This window comes from Tripterygium wilfordii, chromosome 8, assembly GCF_013401445.1.
Source record: "Tripterygium wilfordii isolate XIE 37 chromosome 8, ASM1340144v1, whole genome shotgun sequence".
NCBI lineage: Eukaryota > Viridiplantae > Streptophyta > Magnoliopsida > Celastrales > Celastraceae > Tripterygium > Tripterygium wilfordii.
Genome location: NC_052239.1, coordinates 32,903 through 55,836, shown reverse-complemented (window position 1 = coordinate 55,836; position 22,934 = coordinate 32,903). Strand labels below are relative to the sequence as shown.

Below are 22,934 nucleotides of genomic sequence, written 5' to 3'. Positions count from 1 at the left end.
TGAACATAAGGAACAGTGTTTATAAAGCCTTTATGCTTACACAAATGGACTAAAATATAATATCAAACCTCCATATAGTAGAGAATGCTGTTAAATATGTAGCTATGTATGCGATCATAACTAACATGTGCATCGTGCATGCCAGAGAGAAGTATAATTTTTCCACAAAATATATGCACGTTATAGTCAAAAGAGCCTTTTAATGTGACCAAATTCAAAGACTTGGACATTACAAGTTCATACTTATATATCCAAGCTATATAAGCTACCACCATATATGAAAACCAAAAATGGTTCCAAGTTTCTCTTAAAATGGGAAATGATTTGTTGATATATTATGTTAATTAAAAAGAAGGAGATATGGTAAAGACTTTCTTGATTGCTTTCCAGTCCCAGGTAAAAGAGCGAGCCCTGGTGAGACTTGTCTTGGAAGAGATGGAGGAGTATTTGCATTTAGGTTGCGATATTTCAGCGTCTTCATTGTTGTTGTTGTGGTGGTGGTGGTGTTGTGGGTTCCAAAATCTGGCTTGTTTTCTTTTGGTTCTTGCGGTTGCAAGCACATCGTATTTGTTACATATTCCCCATACCGTCACCTTCTGTTGACTGTAGTCCACGTTCACCGAGTATATTCCTGCATAATATATATATATATATATTTCCTTACTCCCGCCCAATGAAATATGAATGATCAAATATACATATATACTTCCTTGTAAAATAACAAATATATATATATATGTTACGTACGTACCTTTAAGACGAGATAAGTGGTTTTTGAGTTTCTTCTCACATCCGTAGGAATACAAGGGGACCATCATCTCCACGTATTGTGCTTCCACCACCTCCTTCTCCTTCTTGTAATTATCATCTGTTGTTGGAACAATTTGCAGATCCGCCATATATATTTATAATATCAATATATATGCATGCATGCATCAACCCAAGCTTCTTCCAGTAATATATATATATACGTAAACTTTGTTTTGTTAAGATGGATAGTCAATTTGGGAGGAGGAAGGAAAGCAGCAGAGCAGCCATGGTATATATAAGCTCACGCTCATCAACAGGATGTATTCCATTTTCGAGTTACGTGGCGGCTTCAGATAAGCAAAGTAAAGGAGAATTTAATTGCTATTCAACTCACTAAAAAATAAAGACAGCGCTGCACTTGCATGCGTGCATGAATATCTCATATCTGACTTGGATTTATGCAAAGGTGCGTCAGCTCGATTGATCACTAAATAAAATAAATAATTACATAAAAAAATGACTGCTTTTCATGATATAGTATGGCTCTCATGTGACTTGTTTTCCTTTATCGCCGAATGGAGAAGATCGATTCTTGTTTAAAAAAAAAAAAGAAAAGAATGAAGAATATTCTTAATTAATTCACACTATAGCCAGATAGCCAGTAAGAGAAATCATTGTTGAGCCCTCAGCGAGTTGAGTTTAAGAATAAGACAAAAGGAATATTGTCCATCTCATTAGGATATAATGCAATATTTTCATCTCGGGTTCCGAGGGCATCGTCGATGATAGGATCAAAGTCAAGATTGTCTCGGCAGCTCCGAAGGTTAAGTTGCACAAGTACGTATGCTATGGGGGTCCCGAGGGCGTGCTTGGGGAACCTCTCCGACGCTTAAGTCAGTGAATAGTCAAAAAGGGAGAGTGCCTCGATGCTCGGAGTTCTCTTCTCTCAATTTGCTATTAAGTGTGCTAGAGTGCAATTGGAGCTTAGCATGTGCTTCAGCTTGAGTTTAGTGCTTAGAATCTAACATGTGCTAAGAATGTTTACCTGAGACAGAGTCCCCTTTTATAGTAACTAGAAGAGAGCAGTTACGGAAGATCATGGGTCTGTCCTCATAAATATTGAGATCGTAGGTGAGTGGATCCATAATTTATTGCTTCCTTTGCAAGTGATTCACACCGGGGCATGGCGTCTTCATTCAACCGAGCATGTGTGCTCGGCGGGGTACCAAGGGCGGCTCTTCAGTCATGCTGAAGAGCTCTCCTCCTTACCCTACTTTGATGCTCTCATCACTCTCTTGGACTTTTGATCCTCAGTCCTCTTGTAGACTATTGGTCTTCAAGATAGTGAGCATGTGTGCTTAGATGGCACATTGAGAGTGGATGTTCAGTCTTGGCGAGCGCTCTCCTTGTCTTCTCGGATGCTCGTCCTGGGGTACTTACCCTTTGATGTTCACCCTTTGTGCCAAATGTTAAGACATGTGACGGTTTTTGAGAAGAGGTCATTTTGGTATCATCACGTCTAACTGTTTTTTATTCTCTTGCTTTTGAATATTATATATATATCAAAAATTCTCCTATGAGCTCTTAAAATGATGTCCTAATTTTTAAGATTCACTTTTAAAGTTCAAAATAATTTTTTAAAATTTTAAAAACATATTTTTATTTTGATCAGTTTTATGAACCTAACGATATATTTTTTGTTCGAAGCAAAAATCAAATACAATATGAAATGTCTTTTGTTTTATATCCAATGATATAGAATTAGCATGCACTTTTCATGTTGAATTTGATTTTTGTTTCGAATAAAAAATCTATCGTTGAGTTCGTAAGACCAATCAAAATACAAATATATATTTCAAATTTAAAAAATATTTATTAAGACTTCATTTTAAGACATGGTTTTAAGATCTAGGAGAAGTCTTGATATATCAGCATCCTGCAGTTATGGCCCCAGTTTGATTTTTCTAATTCATATCATATCAGAGTAGTTTTCTTTTTTATCTCTTAGTTATAATTATAAATTCCCAATATCTCTAAATTAAATATGGTCTCTCAATATGAGACCATTTTTAATAATACATGGAAGAAAAACATCATTACTCATTATGCATATATTTTATTTAACCGGGAATCAAAAACTAGGGTTTTATCTCTCAAAACTCTCTCAACTTTGGAAGCTACTTTTTCAAGGAAAGGAGAGGAGGACGACGACGAGTCTACTGTCTTCCTCCACTGTCATAGATCTACCCTTCCTTTCCCTCATATGGATTTGTTGTTTTCGTTCTGTTTTTACACTGAATAAGGAATGTTTCAAGATTTCTTCACCACATTGTCTCTCATGGAGGTGAAATGTGGATCTTCTCATCCATGTGGATTCTTCAACACGCTGGTTCTTTTGGTGTATTTCAATGACAAATATCTAACACACAGTGATGGTGCTCCTAGATCTGGTAAAGATCGGTCTTTTTTGATGAATGGAAAGTCAAAAATCTAGATCCAATCTATGTGTGTTATGTCTGTTTTATGTTTGTTGTTTATTCTGTATGGGTTCATCCGAGGACAGTATTGGCATCCTAATGTTGTCAGGGATTATTTGGTTTTTTTTTTTCTTGTTATTTTTTAGTTTTGGTGCCTTAGAATGAATTGTTGGAACTTATAGTACTTTTTTAAAAAATTAACAAGCAATCTAAGCTAGTTCAAAGATAGAGGAGATACATAATAATTAATTAATTAGCTAGGAAATGCAACATGCATTGGGATTCTCATCGCTGAAGAGTTGAGGAGGAGGAGGGATTCGCTCCATCACTTGGTAATTATAGTAACCGTACATCATTGATGCTGATCTCTTGGTATTATTATTTTCCTCCTCATGAAAGCTGAGATTATCAACCAATTCTTCCTGCAACTGCTTGTTAGCTTCTATTTGTATTATGTTGTTGTTGTTGTTCTGCTCTCCTTCAGGACCTTGTTCTTTCATATTTGTTTCTTTTTCTTCTTTTTGTTCAGGTGGTTTCCCCTGCTCTTCCTTCTTCTCTTCATCATTATTTTCTTCCTTTTTCTCTTCTTCTTTTTCTTCTGGTGCTGGTGCTGATGCTGCTGCTGCTGGTGGCTTCTCCTGATCTTCTGGTTGTGGGAGGATCTTTGCCTGCTTTTTGGTTCTTCTGTAAACGTAATCCACAAGCTTGTTTGCGTCCATTGTCCCAGTTACTGTCACTCTGCCACTGCTCAGCTCTGTTGCTACTGTTTGAACTCCTGCTAAAAAAAATAATAATTCGATTTAATTAATTCTATTTATTTATTTAGAAGATTAATTAGAAGACGACCTCTCATTTTGAGTATCTTTGTCTTGAGCTGCTGAGAACAGGCCTCACAATGCATGTTTACGTCAAGCTCCACGGTTGTTGGCTCACAAACCTGCAAACACGAGTAATTAATTAATTAACTAACTAAAAAGAAGAAATATGAATGGATTATGGATGGATGGATTGTGAACAATTAATTAGCTTCAATTAATCAAGAATTATATATGATAAACCTGTGAAGCGACAAGTTGAGGCAGGGGTTCACCCTCTGCTGCAGGCAATGGAGACAAGACTTTGGCTCTTCTCTTGATTTTCTTCATAATTTTAGCACAGATGGCTTGAGGCTCCACTATTCCCTTTATTGTTACTTGGTTTTGAGCCATGTCTACCACCACCCCCTCCACACCTTGATCATCATCCAAGTTAGTTATAATAATTATAACTTTTTTTAAATAAAAAAGATTTTAATAAATATTATTGACTATTTGAACAAAGAATCCCCTGTTCAACGAATAATACACAGATTTATGTACCTCTGATGTTGATGATGGACCTCTCGATCTTCTTGGCACAACCAACACAATGCAAGTCCACAAACAGCACAAAGGGCGAGGGGCATGGAGATGGAGGCGCAGCTGCACCTTGACTCTTACTCTCCTCCTCTGTTCTCTTCTCCTCTGTCTTCACACCTTCTTCCACCTGCACCTTCACTTCCTCACCCATTTCCTTAATTTTAATCCTGTGCCAGAAAACTTATAGGGGTACTGGAGGAGAGGGGAAAGGAATTAGGGGACTATACACACCAATACTAGAATGTGCCAAACACAACTGTGACTCTGTCACTTATATATGTTGCCATACTACTTCACATGCAATGCCAATAATTAAGAAATATTTTCAGTCTCCAAGATCCAAGACAAGGTGGCTAAGCAAGAGGGAGATCCAAAGGGGAGCAGGGCCTGCCAGATTTATAGCCAGAGAGAGTCTGACTCAGACAAATTAAGTTGATGATGATGAGGCAAAAAACTAATAACATATATAACATACCATTGAAAACTGTAGTTGCCAAAAATAAACCATAATCAATACTTTTTCGCCGACTTTGATGCAATAGTAGCCATGAGAAGAAAAGAATCCATACAAGTAATCCCATCATTAACCACTTTGATGTTCTAACCATTAAGGCCTGGGCCCATAACGTTGATGAAGGACCATGAAGAAGCAAAGGTCAACTTCAGCTACAAATCTTAATGGCATTAAAGACTGCAATGTGAACATAGTTATGATATCATTGATATGGGAATCACTAAAGGCTAGACTTGGGCAGGCAGCATGAATTGTGGAACAGTTATGAGTAGAGGCTTGAATCCATCAGCATTGATAAAGGCACGAGTGAAGGCCAAGAACATGCAACAATCTTCTCCAACCTAGTCCTATTTAATCTAGTTTATTTTTCAATGTAGGGTAGATTATTCTGTATTTGAAACAAGAAAGAATAATGAGAGGAGTGATTCCTGATCTTAGTGTTAGAGAGTGATTCTCATTTGTCCTATCATCTTTTGTGTTTATCAGCTCAATTGTGATTATTGGGTTGATTTGCATCAGACTTTACAACAACTTAAGGTTTTCTTACTTTTCTTTTTTCCTTGGTTTTTAATTTTATGTCTCTGATTGAATCTTGTCATTATACATAGCAACAATATGATTATATACATCTTAATCCCACTTCTTACTTGTAGTGAAAATGGGCAAAAGCACTGGGTCTGACTCTGGGAGGATGCAGAAAACATGCGTGCAGATGCGAAAAAGAGTGTAAAAGGGTTTCATACGATGGAAAGTGGATACCACATCACATGGCCTGCTACCGCCCTTTCCTTATCAAAAAAAGCTTTTTTTTCTCTTCGCTTTGATGTTATTGTAAAAGGCAGCTGTACCCAAAAGAAAAAAACATACTACTGACTACTAACTAAGATTCATTTGGTACATTTTCTCATCCCTTTAATTTCCATCAAAATCAACTTACAAGTGTACAACTACTCTACTTACACGTGGGAATGACTCAGCAACATTGAACTTTAAAAAAGGTTTTGGCGATTGCACGCCAATTATCTGAAAGAATGCATGAATACCCTTATAATAGTTTGACTAATCTCTTCTTCTTCTTTTTTCCCTTCAATCTTTCTATCTTGATGTATTATTTTAACTATATAATAATAGAAGGGTATAAATAAAAAATTTTGTGGGCTACAAATCAGAATCATTGGTGACTTTAAAAGCAATTATCAGCATGGGTGGGTTAGCAGAATCTAGATGATTGCTTAGCCTAGTCAAATTTCAATAAAGTAATCATATTGAGAAACTGGTACAGAGAGAAGCTGCAACTCGGTCCAAATTGAACATTTTTAAGAATCTGACCATAGACAGTTTAACGGAAAAATATGGGATCTACGAAACTGCAGGAGAAGTAGTGGGCTTGCATTTTCTTAGCCCAATTGTTCATTTGCATTGGGCTGCATAGTTTGATTGGGCTTACGAGTAGTCTTTCTATTTTAATCATTGGATCATTTCTTTTTCAGATTGGTTCATGCAATTGAATCTACACAAGTGTAATGGCTTGAAAGTTGAAGGCAAAAATATACATTTGGTCCCTCAATTATATATTTGATTTCATTTTTGTCCTTAAACTTTTTTTGCTCTTAAAATCATCCCTCAACTATCCAAAGGTACCCCGTTCGTCCCTCAAATGATTATGAAATCATAAAAATCATACGCGGCATCTCAATTGACATAATTTTTACACCTTTCATTCCACTTGGCTTAAATTTTACACATGTCATCTCATAAAATCCCCAAAATTCCTAATTCTTCAAAATCCCCAAACTATTTTATTGTATAGTTTAAGCACTAAAAGTGCTAGACATTAATTGGTTTTGGATAATATCAATCATGTTTGTCAACTAGGATTACTCCAATATGTCAAATAGATGTCATGTTGGATTTTTCTGACTACTCTCTCACTTGAAGGACGAAATAGATACCTTTCAATAGTTGAAGGACGAAGTTAAGAGCAAAAAAAGTTTAAGGACGAAAGTGAAACTATGGGTATAGTTGAGGGACAAAATGTTATATTTTGCCAAAGGAAGAAAAGGCGTACATAAATTAAACCAAGTTTAATAAACTAAATAATAATAATAATAATAATAAACAAAACAGTAATTAAAAGCAAAGAAGCAACAAAGAGTGAAGAAAATGGCCACCCAATAGCTCTTTCTTAAAATTTTAGCGGGAGGGAGAGATGAGAATTTTAATTGGATTATAGAAGTAGGAGATGGTGATAGGGATTCACGGTCATTTTATCTATACATGAATAGAGTGCTAATGATTCATATCTCTTTCCTTCCAAAATCGAGAAAAAAGAAAAACAAAGAAAGTTGATTTCATGCATCTCCTTGAATCCCTTGAATATATATATATATATATATATATATATATTCTGAAAGCCTAAATACCTTGCAACATCATGATTTCCATAAATATTGATGTTACCTATGCATCTATACTCGACATTAGTTCTACTTAAAGGCCATTATAATTCATAAATAAAAGAGGGTCAGCAGAGACCAAGATTTAAGAGAATGAAAAGTTATCTTCCCATACTTCTTTAGAAGGCTTACTTACCCAGTATTTGAAGATGACTTCTTAAATTTTTAATCCTCTTATTGATGTTTATCCTGGTAATTCTTGTGAAATATAAAAGATGAAGGTGCTGTTGAATTCTTAATGATACTTTATCAGAATTTTCTCTGAAATATGAATTTACGTGAGTGTAGAGGAACATATACATAGTTCTACTCAAAGCGTTTTTTTAATTCCAAAAAAAGAATCATTTCTGCTTTTCTTAGTCACTTCTTGTACCACAAGTGGTAAAGTACATCAACAAGGGGTGGTGGCGCAGTTGGCTAGCGCGTAGGTCTCATAGCTTAGAGTGATCCTGAGGTCGAGAGTTCGAGCCTCTCTCACCCCAATTTTTTAATATTTTTTTAAACCTACCACCATAGAGGCATACATGATACCAACTCTCTTATCAGGAACAAGGTCAAATATCCCACCCTTCATAAGGACAATCTTACAAAAAGAAATCAACATGAAAATGTTGTTTATTTTCTTCAATGGCAATCAATTTCCCCTCCACCCTAGGTCTTTCTTACCAGCGCCCGCTCAATCAGATGACATGATAAGGAAGCGAGAGCAAACTACAAATTGAATATCAGCTCAATGGCCATTTTTTTCCACTTCCCTACCGAATGTGCAACCTGAGAAAACTACTTTTAATAAACATCTAGGAACTTTTGCATCATTCCACTCGGGAGACTCTTGCCATGCCATCTATTTGTACACAAATGCAATCAGAATCCAAAAACCATGATAAAAAAATCTCAGTATTCTTTGCATCTATCAAATATCAAATATCTCAATCAACAATGCTTCGGTAGAAACAGAACACGGAAAAGCCAGGAGAGTGTGGCATCAGTAGAGAACAGAAAATGTTGGCCCAACATAGCACCAAATTAGATATACATAGAGCCATTCACCTGTAAAATCTATTCAACTGTACATATGCTTTGGGGCAGTTTCAGAACTTAGAACCTCTCCACTTGCCCACTAAGATTATAAACAAAACTATAATAATCACTACCCTAAATATGTAAGCAAATGACCAGATGTAGTAGTTGAAGCCACACTCTCTTGTGTCCGAGACCATGGATGCAATCTTTCTGCTAGTTGGCACAAGCTTCACTGACCACAAATTTGTTCTGCTTCGTTGAACTAGTTCCTGCAATGATTCAATGTTCTTTCCAGCAGTAGCAGTTACAAGAGACGTCTTTTCAGTTTCAAACATGTCATTAGTAGCAGCAGCAGCAGCAGCAAAGACATTGCCAACATAATACGTGATATCTCCTTCCTCAACTACTACCTCCTGCATGGCAGTTTAAATTTAAATAATAAACATCAATAGTTAAATTAGGCAATCTTATTCATTAGCTTTTGTAACATTTTCTCACCTCTTTGGTATGCTGTTCTGTTTTTTGTTCTTCTGCCCAGCACCTCCCATCTCTGGACTCACCAGTTGAGCAAAATAGCTTGCTTTGAAGTTTACGCTGCAGTAGTAGTCTCCTAGGCGCAACACCCTGCGTCGCAGAGCTCCAAGTAGATCGCTGATTTCGCTCCTCACGAACTCTAATCTTGATTCCAGTTTCCATACAGTCCACATTACAACCTAGGCTCATATTGTTGCTTAGTTTTGCAGCAGAACGCAAGAAGTCAACCTGTTTGTTGGGTTCACAACACAAGGAAGCCATATTGCTATGCTTCTCAGCAGAAAAACTGCCAGAAATTAGAGTATTCTGATCTTCTAAAATGGGTTGCGGGACCTCTGAAAATGAGGTCCTAAAGTCAATATCATCCTCAGACAAAACATAACCCTGAGGCTCTGGCTGAAACTGCAGATGGGTAAGAAATCAATATCAATTTACTGAACCAGAAGATAATTCACGACCAAATTCAACAATATTAAACAAAATCCTCAATAATCACTAAACCACATAGCTTTTAAGCAGCACCTTCCCTCAATATATAGATAAGTTGAAAAACTTTCAAAGGCCTTATTGACAAGTGATAACAATTTAGTAGTTTACTTACCCGCCATTGAGCCATTTCTGCATCTGACTCCCTGCATGATCCACCATCTTGGGCTGGTGCCAAGATCTTTCGGGTCTCACCTTCCTCACCAAAATTTGCCTGACCATCAAATTCTTCATTGGAAAATCCACCTGAATGCTCAAGCATGGAATCCAATAATAAATAGGCATCTGCTTCATTTGTTCCACAGTGGGGTTGCAACCCATTGTCCCAATTGATGAAGCCACCAGTTACAGGGTAATAAGTGGAAGGACCCAGCTCTGCTTGTACCTGCGAATGCAGAGGGGAATATAACGTGTAATCCAGAGGCTCTGCAATTGGATCATAGAACATTTTCAAGTCTGCTTCCAGCTGTGGATCCACCTGTAATAAGATACACAAGCAACATCAGGTATTCAATAGTATTTTCGTTCCCAAAATAACTGATGCACCTTTGTATCAGAGTTCTAATCCCATCCTCACCTCAATGACCTTTTCTTCTACTGACTGACTATCCACATCACAAGGATTATAGCACTTGCTGTGACACTCAATGGGTGTTGTGACATCAGAAGATACAACATTTACGGGTGATACTTCAGCAGGAGCTACTTCAGACAGAGTATCATCTGGAGAGTACTGGGTCGCAGTGGCTGTGGTTGGAGATGAAACAGTTGCTTCAATAGTCACGTCATGTTTCTTAAACAAACGGCAAAGCACAAAGGCAGTCTGCTCAAGGTCGATAGAGAAATTATCAATTTGGTGAGTCTAGTACCAATGGAGAGAAAATTGAGCATCACTTAATAATTTAACAGCACAATTAGCTATGTGTTGACAGTATTAAGTATATAACTTGTCACCTGAAAAAACAGGCAGGCAATCACCAAAAAATCCAAAGAAGAATACATATTACATAAAACTATATTAATAGCTGCTAGTGAGTTAGAATTTTGCATAAATTAGCATCTCTTAAATTTATATCAATATAACAGAGTCTATAAACAGAGAGACATCTGAAGGAAGGTAGATTAAACTGAATTAAATTAGGCGCTAAAAAAAGTACTACCTCCATAGAATTAAGAAGTTCAAGGTCGAGTTTAGTGTAGCTTATTTACACCAGTGTCTCCTCACTCTCTCAAAAAAGAGTAATCCCACACACAAACCCAAGACAATTTCTTTGTCTCACAGAAAAAAACAAACAAACAAACAAATCTGCAGTTGCAGCAACTGTTTAATTAAAGAAAATGAGAAAGAAAAAATCAGCAAACCTGGCTAGGTTTTGTGCCGTCAAGGGCATCCTCAGTTGGACGGTACTCGTGCATGACCCAATTAGTCCTTTTACCCTTGGGAGCACGTCCGGTGTAGAAAACAAGGGTCTTCTTCATTCCAATCAAGTTTGTTCCTGACTTAATTTTGCGATCCTTCCCGGTAGCCTTCCAGTAGCCGGCCCCGGTAGCCCTGTTCAAACGATGACCATTCGGGTACTTCCTGTCCACTGGGCAGAAGAAGAACCACTCGGGATCCTTGCTGTGTATGATAGACAAATCTAAAACACAAGGTCGATCGTGTGATTCACTATTACTATCATTAAGTCAGCGAATTTTAGGAATAAATTTTACTAAAGAAAAACTAATAGCAAGATCCGAAGTTAAAAATACCAGGCAAATCCCAGGGCTCCCACTTGCAGACATCAATCTCGCGGATAACTTTTCCGACCTTATCGTCGCCATTAATCTTCAATCTCAAGTAAAAATCTATTAGCTCTTTGTCAGTTGGTCTAAATCTGAATCCCAATGGCAGCTCGTTGACACACAACGCTGTCATCTCCCCCAATCCCTCCTCCTCCTCCTCCTTGTGTTTCATATCTCTATTTGTAACTTTTACATATATTGGCAACTGTGAGCTCAAATATTGGTTTTAATTTAAACAATAAAAAACTTAAAAAGAGCAAGAACAAGATCAAACAAAAACCCTAACAAATTTGTGAATTATGAAGCACAGACATTAAAAGACAATAAAAAAAAAAAGAAAACGAGATAGAAAGAAGGAGACACCCGCGTTACCGCGTATATACCGCGTGGGAATGTCCGCTGAAATTCCATTTATACCCGCCTTACCATTTTACAGAATCTAACTTGAACGGGGTAAATACGAGAAAGGGAGGAACGTCATCGGGAAGCCAATCGAGCGCGTTTTAATTGGCCAGCAAATAAAACGATGACACGTAAATAAAATCCGTTTTGAGACAAACAGGTTCCGGACTTGTCTGACGTGGCCTTCTAGAGGAAAATGCTTGGAACCTCACTGCATGTTCCAACTTCGAAGAAGGAAAGTCTTCTTGCTTGTATGAAAGAAAAAGAACGAAAAAAAACGCACATGCGATGTAACATGCGATGTAGGGATGACAATCCGACCGGCAGGGACCCGATCTGAAATTTCGAGTACGAGTTGGGTGCCACTCTAACCAATTATTGTGGGGATGGGTAGGGTATAGTAATGTCATACCCGATCCCAAACCCTATCCAAACTTAATACTTTAATAAATAAATATATATTTATATAGATATATCACATATACTATATTGTACATATATATAGGAATATTAATTTGTATTTAGTATACTTATCTTCTTATATTTTTTCATAATGAAAAATATGATATGCCTCCTAGTCCATATTATATATAATTATATATTTTTTGTTAAAACATTTGATCATTAACTCAAATACTCAATAACTCAAATATATTTTTTATTAAAACATTTGATCATTATAAATTTATAATCATGTAAACCCTAAACACTTTCCCTACTTCCTAAACCCTACGCCTTATTTCCCTACTTCCTAAACCCTAACTAAATAACAAAACCAAAATATTTTTTTTTGTAATTTGGATCATTATAATCATATACGTAAACCCTAAATTTTAAACCTTATGTAGTCATAAACCCTAAGTAAACCCTATATATTATATAGTATAAATAGTTAAATACTTTGGCTTAGTTTGGTAAGACATTTTGAAAATAGCAGATATGCTAGCAGAAATAGTGGTAGCAAAAATGTTGGCGAATTTTAGTAGCAGAAATGCTGCTCGAATGCTGTGTGGTGTTTGGTTGAACTGAGGGTATAAATGGAATAAAAAAATTTAATGGGGACAATATTGACTTTTGATAGTGAAATGTTACTAAAATGCTTCATACAAGTAGCATGTCAAAAGTAGTATAAAATGCTGAGTAAAAATGTCTCGGATTACGTGTCAAAAAAACTCGTTTGGATTGAAAGTAGCATTTATACTAACAAGTAGTATAAATGCTACTAAAAATTGTCATCCAAACTAGCCCTTTATACTACGATGTATATATTAGTATAATTTCTTTTTAAAGTTTATGACAAATTAAATATTCAAACATACTAGTTTTATAATCTCGACATTCTAATTCTCTAAATACTAGTTTAAATATTAAAAAATTGAATTCTCTCCGTCGGGTCCGAGTCAGGGTCGAGTATCCCCATCCCCATCGGGGCCAGGGGCGGAGATCCTCGAATCTCAAGTGGCGGGGATGGGGACGGGGATGGGGCGGGGATGGAGTTCAGGGACAGGGAGGGGATGGCATACCCGCTCCCGCCCCGCCCCGCCCCGATGCCATCCCTATTCCCATGCCCGTTTGGAAATATGTATCTTAATTTTGGATGCTATTCCAAGTTTTCAACACCTATCTTCCCAAACAAACGTTTTATTAGACGGAGAAATTGTTGGGTGTTAATGTGATAGTCGAATTTGAGTCCTTCAACTAGAGTTATATGCATCTCTTGTACTGGGGATTTCACAATTTCTTAAAATTTACAATTCACATATGAAGAAAAAGTAAGATAGATTTAAAAAATAAAAAAATATTGTGTAATGTGACACACCTCTTATAAGGAGTCGAATCTACAATCAAGTAATATTCAAGAGGGCCACCAACAATATGCAAAATCAACAAAGATGATGGTCAAAGACTTTAGACACGATGGGATGTCAGTCAAAGATCATCCGACGATCAAGTCAATAACGATTGTAATGACAAAAGGAATCAAATAAAGCTAGTTTGTAAATGAATGAAATATGCATCAAACGAACGATAACGATCGAGAGCTCGGAATTTCTTAGACAACTAGGAATACAAGAGATTCGGGAGAAGAAGATGATCCCTTTACTGTGGAGGGTTTTAAGCTAATGGAAGTGTTTTGGTTCAAGTTACTATTAGAGAGAATATAACTTTTTGATTGATAAATGTCAATATCAGGATATGCCCCATGGCTGATGTTGGTAGATTGGGCTCGTGGATGGAACAATGTGAGAGCATGTTTCATGTGTCAAAAGTAAAGTCTAACACGGTGTTTGGTGCAAAAGGCTTCTGTTGTCTGGATACTAAATAGGTATGAGTTCGAATATCGAGATTGTTTTAAGGGGGATACAAGACAATAAGGTTTTCAGGTTTAATTTGAGAATGGTGTGTTCAGCTCGACATCAACATGATTAAGATGTTGCCGATGAGCTAATATGAATGTCGTCATTCACACAAAAATAATTGAGGGATGAGGTCAAGTTTATGAAAATCATACATGTTGATGCATTAGTGATGTATTATTATTCGCAAATCTTATTATGTTGAGAAGTTGCTTTATGTGCTCGGTTCACACCAACTGGTTCCTATTTTTGGGGATAGACATGGTTCTTTTGGTAATGACCGTCTTATCCATGCAATCTTTCTCCGATTAGGGATGGTAAAAAAAACCGATATGAGCATTATAGTAATAACATTATAAATCATATATATAAAGATATATTATTATGATACTAAATTTTAACATGATCAAGCATATTAAATAAAACAATATAATAAAATTATAGATTATACATTCAAACTATAACAACATCATAAGTCATATTATTTTTTCAAAAATTGAATTATACATTTATAGAAAAATAAAAAAATTAAAAGTTAAATGGTAAATTGGTATAATGATAAACGGTTATATAATGGTTCCGGTTTTGGAAATTTAAATGATTTTTTAAACGGTTTTGGTGTTAAGTACCTTAAATGGAAACGATTTTAGTATTCACTAATTGAAAGGGTACCCGACCCATTGTCATCTCTATCTCCGACACCAATAGTTGGTTGACTTAGACTTGAAAAAATTAAGAACTCCTTCATTTGTTGTCACACTTACTATGCAAAAAGAGCTTGTAAATAGATGCAATGCTAAAAGGTTCCAGGTACAATAGGGCTCTGTTTGGCAGAGTGGAAACCTGGATTTTCAATGCTAACGAAAATTCTGTGAAAAATATGCTGAGCTTAAAGCTATGAAATATGCTGTGAGGTGTTTGGTGAACTAAAAATTGAAGCTAGCGGAAAAGTTGTGAAATAAAAGTATTATAATATTATATTTTTTGATTTTTATATTAAAATTTGTTATTAAATTTAATATTAGATGAATATAATCAATATAATTTTATTATAATTAATTTTAAGCATAATTAATTTTATTAATAAAATAATTAATTTATTAAAATTTATATTTTAAAATAATGTTGTTAATAATTTAATCTGAAAATTTAATTTAATAAATATGATTTATTACTTAAATTTTAAGTATAAATTTTAAAGAAAAATGAATAAACTGTTATAATATTACACGGATTTCATGTGAATAAACTGTTATAATATATTAATAAAGAATTTATATGAGTAATATATTAATAAAGATATTAATATAACTATGTGCCCAATTGTTTTTAATCAAAAAAAATAATAAAGTATAATGATTTGTGGGGCCAGTGTGGGCCCCACGTTACTTTTTGAAAAAAAAAAGTGAACAGCGGAAACCGCTTTATAAGCTCCCATTGAAGCTAATAAAACGCCAGCGGAATGCCCAACGGATCCGCTTCCACTTCTGCTGTGCTAATCAGGTAGTAGAACTGCCTCTCTTTTCTTCTCTTTTTTGATAAAACGGGGGGTTTTGCACAGCAATCATTCAACACAGGAAAAGGGCAAAAAAAGAATTACAAGTAGAATGAGACGGGAATACCTACGAACCGGGGAAAGGATTCTCTGCCTTAGAAAACATTCCTGAACAAATAAGTGTATTAGTGTGCCCTCTAATGCTCAAACACCCTGTAGCAGTAATCCTAGCACTAGAGCCTGCAAGATAGGGGGGCACTACCAGAGAATATTCAGTTAGATAGCGCAGTATTTTTTTTTTCAATGTCAATGAGAACAAATACTTTCTCGGACCATTGCCTGAAATTCTGTCTCTTCAACAGTGAGTCCATGGAGGTGGCCGGTTAAATTAAGCTGTAGAACGAAAAACCATTAGTAACTTTCTATGATCACAAAAACATATAACACTATCCTCTTTGAACAATCATAAGTATAATGACAATAATAAATCCTATCTAAATCAATTTGAATACCTGTCTAAGAGCTTCACAAAAACCTGAATAGGTGATGTAATCACCGTCATTATCAGCTCTCCATAATAGATACTGAAACTAGAAGAACATTTGCTGTCAGAGAAGTAATTGAAAAAGATCTCCCTTTGCTGTTTTTGAACACCCTCACCAGTCACTCAAACATCTACCTCCCATCCACTTTGCAGAATTTCTCCAAAATGGGAATGGCAGCACCCCACCACTCTTGGCTCAGGCCCTCCTCTAGCTCCACATTGTCCTCGCCTTCCTAGTCTTGTTCAGCCTTTTTCTGACCTAATACAGAGACGAGGCCGAATTTCTTTTTTGTTGACGTGCATCTCTTATGACCCCCAAGAAGACAGGAAAAAAAAAAAAAACCACCGTATGGAATTTGGCCAACTAGTATGATTTAGTTGTCAATTTTCATGACATTAACTGTTAATTCTTAAATTTATAAAGGAGACGTTCCATTTTATGAAATAATAATAGGAAAAAAAAAAAAACCACACTACCGAACTTGTAGAACAACCTGAAACTTACACTTTTTCCTCACTTTAGCTAGCAGTGCAGATGGAATGCCAACAGGCGTCTATTATTGAATTCACCCGACCGATAGTACCCATTTTTGGAACGTCCAGTGCCAAAGTCATTGAATGGGTAAGTCGCCAATCCTTAAAACGGACTATGTAATGTACTTTATCTGTTGGGTTACGGGTAGAATTTGTCAAATCCTCTTGGTTTTTGTTTTTTATTTTTTCATATATATATATTATTAAGTATTATAATTTTTCTTTTCATTTTCAAATTTATTTGCTAAAAGTCCCTCCAAAACAAGACCTACCCTTTACTCAAGTTCTCAATAAAGACCAAGTAAGATTTCATTTATTCATTCTTTTTTCTTTTCCTTTTTATTTAGATTTTCTTTTCTTAATTCTTTCGTTTATATTTAGTCAATTATCAAAATTACGAGATAAATGAAATTGAAATTCTTGAGTAGTCTCCTTCCCTTCGAAGGACTAATTCCAAGTACCTTGGAATTCTTGAGGGATTGACTTGTCTATGTATTATTCCATTCGATCTTTTAGGTCTCTACTTCACCTCGACGGTTATGCCACGATGCCCTTCGAATAGAACTAATCCAGCAAATACAGCAAAATCCAAAAATAAAATTGGCAAATGAAAGATTGAATGGAACCTTTGGCAAATGAAAAGATTGACTGGAACCTTTTAATCCCTTCTTCATCCTACGCAAAGCCAATATTCTGAATGCCCTTAACAAGTCCTAAACTAAGGAGGCAAAAAGAAAATCCTCAACAACTTTTTGCTGTTCCTCATTTTGAAGAAATCAGAATCTTTTACCAACAATAAAAACATTGCGCCCAACTACACAACGCTAGTGCAATAATTTTTTTGTCAGATGATGGCATTGCTGGAATATACTCTATTCATTTTTCGGCCTCTGAAGTGAAAACCCAGGTTCACTAAAATGACCTGCATCATCAATTGTCGGAGCTGGGGGACTCTCCTCCGTAGCTTCTGTGGTGCGATCAGTATCCTTTGTGCCTCCCTGGTAAAGATTTTTTGGGGCAGTAGTATCCTCTGAAACATTGCCTATCAAGCTTTTGTACATGGTGAGAGCTTGTGCCATCATGTTGGCAGGATTAGCAGCAGCACTAGGAAGTAACATTGTAGTGCCCTGGAAAAATGTTTGAAAAGGACCGGAAAAAGAAAGACCAATTAAGGTGAAAATCATATTAAGTTTATGGCAGACCATTGCATTACCATTGAATTCTGATTAGGGATTTGTTTTAGGATTTTAGTTTCAAATTTCGGTTTGGTTTGAATCTATTAATTTATTCATTTGCACTCACTTAATAATTTTAGATAACAAATTTAAATAGATAATGTAATTAATATTATAATATATTATGGATTTTTTACTTTTCTTTATTACTATTAATAGGTTATAACTGAACTATCACTAATAATTCATTATTATGTTTAGTGTTTCTACATTACCTCTTTGGCAATATTACCAAAGGCTTGAATGTATTGCTCAGCAATTCTTAGACTAGCTGCCTGCAAACAAAAGATACATTATTTAGTTCCAAGGTACATCTGATGCAGTGTACAATTAAATCGTTTTATCATTCCAAATGAGTCGGATTTTTTTTTGTTCAAACGAGTTAGAATTGTAAATATACATTCTCAGATAATTGTCACAAATGTCATTAGGCATATATAATATGTATCATTCTAATGGAAATTTTTTTCATTTTGAGCCTCCTGATCAGACTAATGCCAGAAAGGAACACTATGAAACAAATATGTAGCACTCACTCCCTTAGAATTCAGATCCCACTAGCCCTGCACGGAAGTTCATTTTACTGAAGCATACCCTTTTACCATTCATCTTACACATATGATAGCAGATGACTGATTTGAAAGTATGCAATTGCATAAGGAAGTTGCAGACAAAAGACTAAAAGGGTCAGATTTTCATTAGTTTTGTTTAGATCTTGGCCACATTTTTTTGTTGAACTACATAGTGGCTGACACTGTTTGGTTTTGCAATCTGGAGTTCTGACTTCTCAAAACCGATCCTTGGCATCTAGCAGATAACTGCAGACTGGTTCAAACAGAAATTATGACAACCTTAGCAGGGCAGATCTTCATGTATCCTACTCTTCCTCCAAATAATTTATCAAGGCATGGTAGAGTTGGGTGGTGCCGTGGTGGGAAATGGTGTGTTGATTAAACAATGGGTGTAACAAGGAGGCTTATCCCAGAGTCATGTTGGAGCAAAGGGATATGTACCTTTTGAAAGTGTGCAGATTTAATAGACCCTATTAGGGAGAAAATGGAAGATAACATCTATTTTACAAGTTTATACAGTGACCAATTATCTGTCCCTACTCGCTTCCTTGAGTAGAAAGGAACAAATTAAACTATAAGGATTCTTCATATTGAGCTGAGCGGTAATGGTTTGAAGTATGCATTGCATATGTATAATTTTTAGTTAGTCGAACTTACCTCTACACCCCCACTTTCTTTCAGGGCCTTTGACACCATGGCAAGTCCTCCTGCTGTTGCTTGGGCTTTAACAACAATGGCTTCCGCTTCACCTGACAAGGGGGCATTTTAAAGGAGAAGCAAGCTATGGCTAGGGAAGAAGCGCAACGGCCATAATACACACATAAAAGCATCAAAACAGTTCACAGAGTTGCCTTGCCGACTAGAATCAACAAAAATCAGAATAAACAATAGGTTTACAGTACAGAGGTTAAATAATCACCTAAATTGAAGAAAAATCATCAGTGACAACTGTCAAGACAGATGAGAGAACTCGAACAGGCCCCACAAGCTAATTCTTAGTTCAGCCCATTGGCAACTTCATGAAACGTATTGCTATCTAGATCTACACTTGTATTCCTTATAATCATTTTTGTTATTGTACATAAAAAACAAGCATATACACTGTTTGATTGAACCTCAACAGATCTGTGTCAGCATTTGTAATCAATCAACTCAATAATGCACCAAATGCTTATCAAAATAGTGACTAACCTTGCGCTCTGTTAACTTGATCCATCTTTGCAGCCTCTGATGCTAAGATGACCGCATTTTTCTTACCATCAGCAATATTGATGTTAGCCTGTCTTACTCCTGTTGAATGTCAAAGGACGTAAAAATCTATGACACATAATCAACTGGCAGAGCTAGCACATAGTATACATCGAGTTCTGAAGATGATGACAAAATGCTATGCTCTATTTCAACACCTGCAAAGGCTAAGTTCAAAAGCTTTTCCTAATTTAAAAATTCGAGAATAAACTTCACATCATTACCTTCAGACTCAAGAACTTGAGCTCTCTTCTTACGTTCTGCTTCTGCTTGCATCTCCATAGCTGCCCTCACTCCGCGAGGAGGAGATATATCCCCTGGAGAAGGTCAAGAAAGCATTTAAAGTACATGAAATGGAAATAACAGAAGAAACGTGCATTTAAAAAAGCTTACTTATTTCGTAGCGAAGGCACTGGAGACCCCAGTCTTTTGCAGCAACATTAATGGACTCCTGCAAGAATCGTTCCGTTTTTCAAACAATTATCATCATCCTTTCTCAAGTTATTCACTATTGCTAAAAAAATCTTAAAATCCTAAATTATATCCATTGGCACTATACTGACATTATATTTGACTGTTATCAGTGACTGGATTTGTTCAATAAGCTATTCCAGATAATATATACCCAGGTGAAGCAAGCAAAGACAAAAAGGCAATAAAATTAACACCAATGTGCATTGAACCCTAGAACAACACAATCATTCTCATTCTTCTAGTGATAGTAAATGCAACAAACGAATCAGTGATGATGAACAACTAGTTTGGAGGAAATTGTGATATTTTCGACCAGTGAATACAACTTTCAATTTATACTCATTAATGCTGATGACACCTATTGGCATTGAGTACTACTGTTATGCTAGTTTATTTTTACTTTGAAGCTTCTCTGCAACTCGGACTAGCTAAATCTTTCCGTCCACCTATTCAAGCACTGCATTAAATTTGACCAAGATTTGTTCTGTTCGGTAGCTACCACCATAAAAGATAGGGTTAGAAGATTCTATCCTCAACAGGAGAGAATTAAAAGAAAAGGTCTATCAAACTAGAATTTTCAGTCTAGGAAAGACGAGCTTTTGATATCCATCATTAATGCGCAGTCAAATCACATACAAAGAAGCGCAAACACCAGCTAAATCAAGAGAGATCGGAGAGGGGAGGAGGCAACACATGGAATAAAAGAGGACATATATATTAGAGGTGTAGAATAACCAAAACTGACCACTATCTTCTCATTGAGGGTATCCCTTTCCTCGAAGGTTTTGTCAAGGGTAATCTTACCAAGCTCACTACGCATGGTGGTCTGGGCAAGCTGAATAACAGCATAAATGGGATTCTCAACACCATAAGAGGCGAGTTTAGGGTCGACAATCTGCAAAGCAGAGAGAGACGGTGATATCAATCCATCTTATACAAAAAGAGTAACTGAGCCAGGTGAAGCTAAGAGAACCTTAACATAAAGAACACCATCCATCAGTATGCTGACGTTATCCTTGGTGATAGCGGACTGGTCGGGGATGGGCATGGCCTCCTCCTTCAACGAATGAACATAGGCGATGCGGTCGACCAAAGGGATCAAGAAGTGGATTCCAGATTTAGGGTTTGTCTTCACGTATCTTCCGAATCGTTCAATAACGAAAGCCTTTTTCTCCGGCACTATCCGTTTTCCCCAATTCGCCGGAGGCTTAATCTCATAGCTTGCAAAATGTTATACAACAAACCTGCCTATCAACCCACTGGGTTGGTGACAATAAACCAAAACGACAGCATTAGATCACAATCCCTCACCCCTTTCACAGAAAATTCGTTGGCAGTATAAATTGAAGTACGAACCTGATGATGGGATCCCGGCCGGTTCGAAGATGGCGGACGTGAGTGGTGAATATTGGAGAAGAAAGACCGCCGCCGTGAAGATGGTAATTGGAAAGTGCCGAAGTCGAGTGGCGGAGATATCTAAGCGACATTGCTGCCACCGCCTTGTTTCTCAACATGGAATTGATTATTGATTTTGTTTTTTTTTTCTTTATAATGATTGATTTTGTTTCTTACTGCTGGAGAAAAACCTTAGTTAAACCTTCTCCCTTTTCTGCAAGCAAACAGTTGTCCCACGCCAATGACGCCATTGGCAGTTGGGCACACAGTTGTATGTGGATAGTTGTAGTCACAACCTGATTTTTATTAAACTTATTTTGAGGATCTTTAATAAAAATTAGAGGGTGACTAAAACTCCCCTACAGATATGCTTGATCCATTGAGCCCATCTTGCATCAGATTCAAAACTGCTCCTAAGACTAGCCAACTATGCCATATCCAATGGTAACCCAAGGAAAATCATATTCCAAAAAACAGTCTATTAAGTGCCCGTTTGATTGACAATATTATACAACAATTTATTTTATTCTTCTTGAATCATATATTGCAGAGTTCAACCAAATGATCATTTCGGGACTCAAATTCCTAGACAATTTCTTGATCATAATATGACCATTCTCTAATGACCCCAATTTGAATTTTGAACAATTCTTAAATCATTTGTGCACCAATGACCTTTGATCGTCATGTAATGGTGTTTGGAGATAGGTTAGTGAAAAAGGGAACGATGGGCAACAGAGAACAACTTCGGTCGATAAGGTTTTTTCAAGATCCATCAGAATCGAAAACACGCATCCACCACAATCCATTCATCGGAACCAAAGCATGCGTCCACCGCAACCCATCGAAATATCTAACTTTTATTTTTATTTTATTAAATTAATTTTTTTTGAAAGGAAAGTTTGTATTTTATTAAAAAGACATCGACAAAATATCCGACATTACAGCTTCCCTAAGCGAAGAAGGCTCAAAAGGTGATTTCCACACATACATTGTTACTAACTTACTATTTAAAGCAAACTGAGCAATCACATGAGCCACCTTGTTTGTAGACCGCGGCCTGAACGTGAATTGAGTATTTAGCATCATCTGTCCTAGCTCTCTTATCTCCATAATCACATTGCCATCCTCAGTGAGTATAGTCTCCTTCATATTAACTTTCGTCACAGCTCTTTTGGAATCACAATGTATATTTATGTTCCTCAGCTGGCCTTCAGATGCCACTTTTAATCCCTCCCTTGTCGCATGTAATTCAG

At 36.4% G+C, this 22,934-nt stretch overlaps 4 protein-coding genes and 1 non-coding gene across 5 annotated transcripts; 1 reads left to right on the top strand and 4 right to left on the bottom strand.

Moving 5' to 3' along the window:
* Positions 1–344: 344 nt before the first annotated feature.
* LOC120004153 (heavy metal-associated isoprenylated plant protein 28) lies at positions 345–899 on the bottom strand. Its single transcript, XM_038853422.1, has 2 exons — positions 752–899; positions 345–631 (listed from the first exon to the last, which is right to left on the bottom strand). Exons 1-2 carry the CDS (start codon positions 897–899, stop codon positions 345–347), a joined length of 435 nt encoding a protein of 144 aa, XP_038709350.1.
* A 2,581-nt stretch (positions 900–3,480) lies between these two features.
* On the bottom strand, positions 3,481–5,618 carry LOC120004467 (heavy metal-associated isoprenylated plant protein 9). The gene is made up of 4 exons (XM_038853825.1): positions 4,586–5,618; positions 4,286–4,458; positions 4,074–4,164; positions 3,481–4,002 (listed from the first exon to the last, which is right to left on the bottom strand). The coding sequence occupies exons 1-4, from the start codon at positions 4,773–4,775 to the stop codon at positions 3,485–3,487; spliced, it is 972 nt and encodes a 323-aa protein (XP_038709753.1). The 5' UTR covers positions 4,776–5,618; the 3' UTR covers positions 3,481–3,484.
* A 2,374-nt stretch (positions 5,619–7,992) lies between these two features.
* Positions 7,993–8,076, top strand: TRNAM-CAU. Its single transcript is given in 2 exon segments — positions 7,993–8,030; positions 8,041–8,076. It is a non-coding gene; the product is annotated as a tRNA-Met (tRNA).
* Positions 8,077–8,475: 399 nt separating this feature from the next.
* LOC120004144 (protein NTM1-like 9) lies at positions 8,476–11,785 on the bottom strand. The gene is made up of 6 exons (XM_038853408.1): positions 11,390–11,785; positions 11,000–11,277; positions 10,215–10,460; positions 9,753–10,115; positions 9,116–9,553; positions 8,476–9,030 (listed from the first exon to the last, which is right to left on the bottom strand). The coding sequence occupies exons 1-6, from the start codon at positions 11,592–11,594 to the stop codon at positions 8,686–8,688; spliced, it is 1,875 nt and encodes a 624-aa protein (XP_038709336.1). The 5' UTR covers positions 11,595–11,785; the 3' UTR covers positions 8,476–8,685.
* A 5,560-nt stretch (positions 11,786–17,345) lies between these two features.
* LOC120003381 (stomatin-like protein 2, mitochondrial) lies at positions 17,346–21,936 on the bottom strand. Its single transcript, XM_038852349.1, has 9 exons — positions 21,640–21,936; positions 21,257–21,503; positions 21,029–21,178; positions 20,203–20,260; positions 20,034–20,126; positions 19,753–19,851; positions 19,219–19,310; positions 18,205–18,264; positions 17,346–17,881 (listed from the first exon to the last, which is right to left on the bottom strand). The coding sequence occupies exons 1-9, from the start codon at positions 21,795–21,797 to the stop codon at positions 17,627–17,629; spliced, it is 1,212 nt and encodes a 403-aa protein (XP_038708277.1). The 5' UTR covers positions 21,798–21,936; the 3' UTR covers positions 17,346–17,626.
* Between the last annotated feature and the right edge of the window lie 998 nt (positions 21,937–22,934).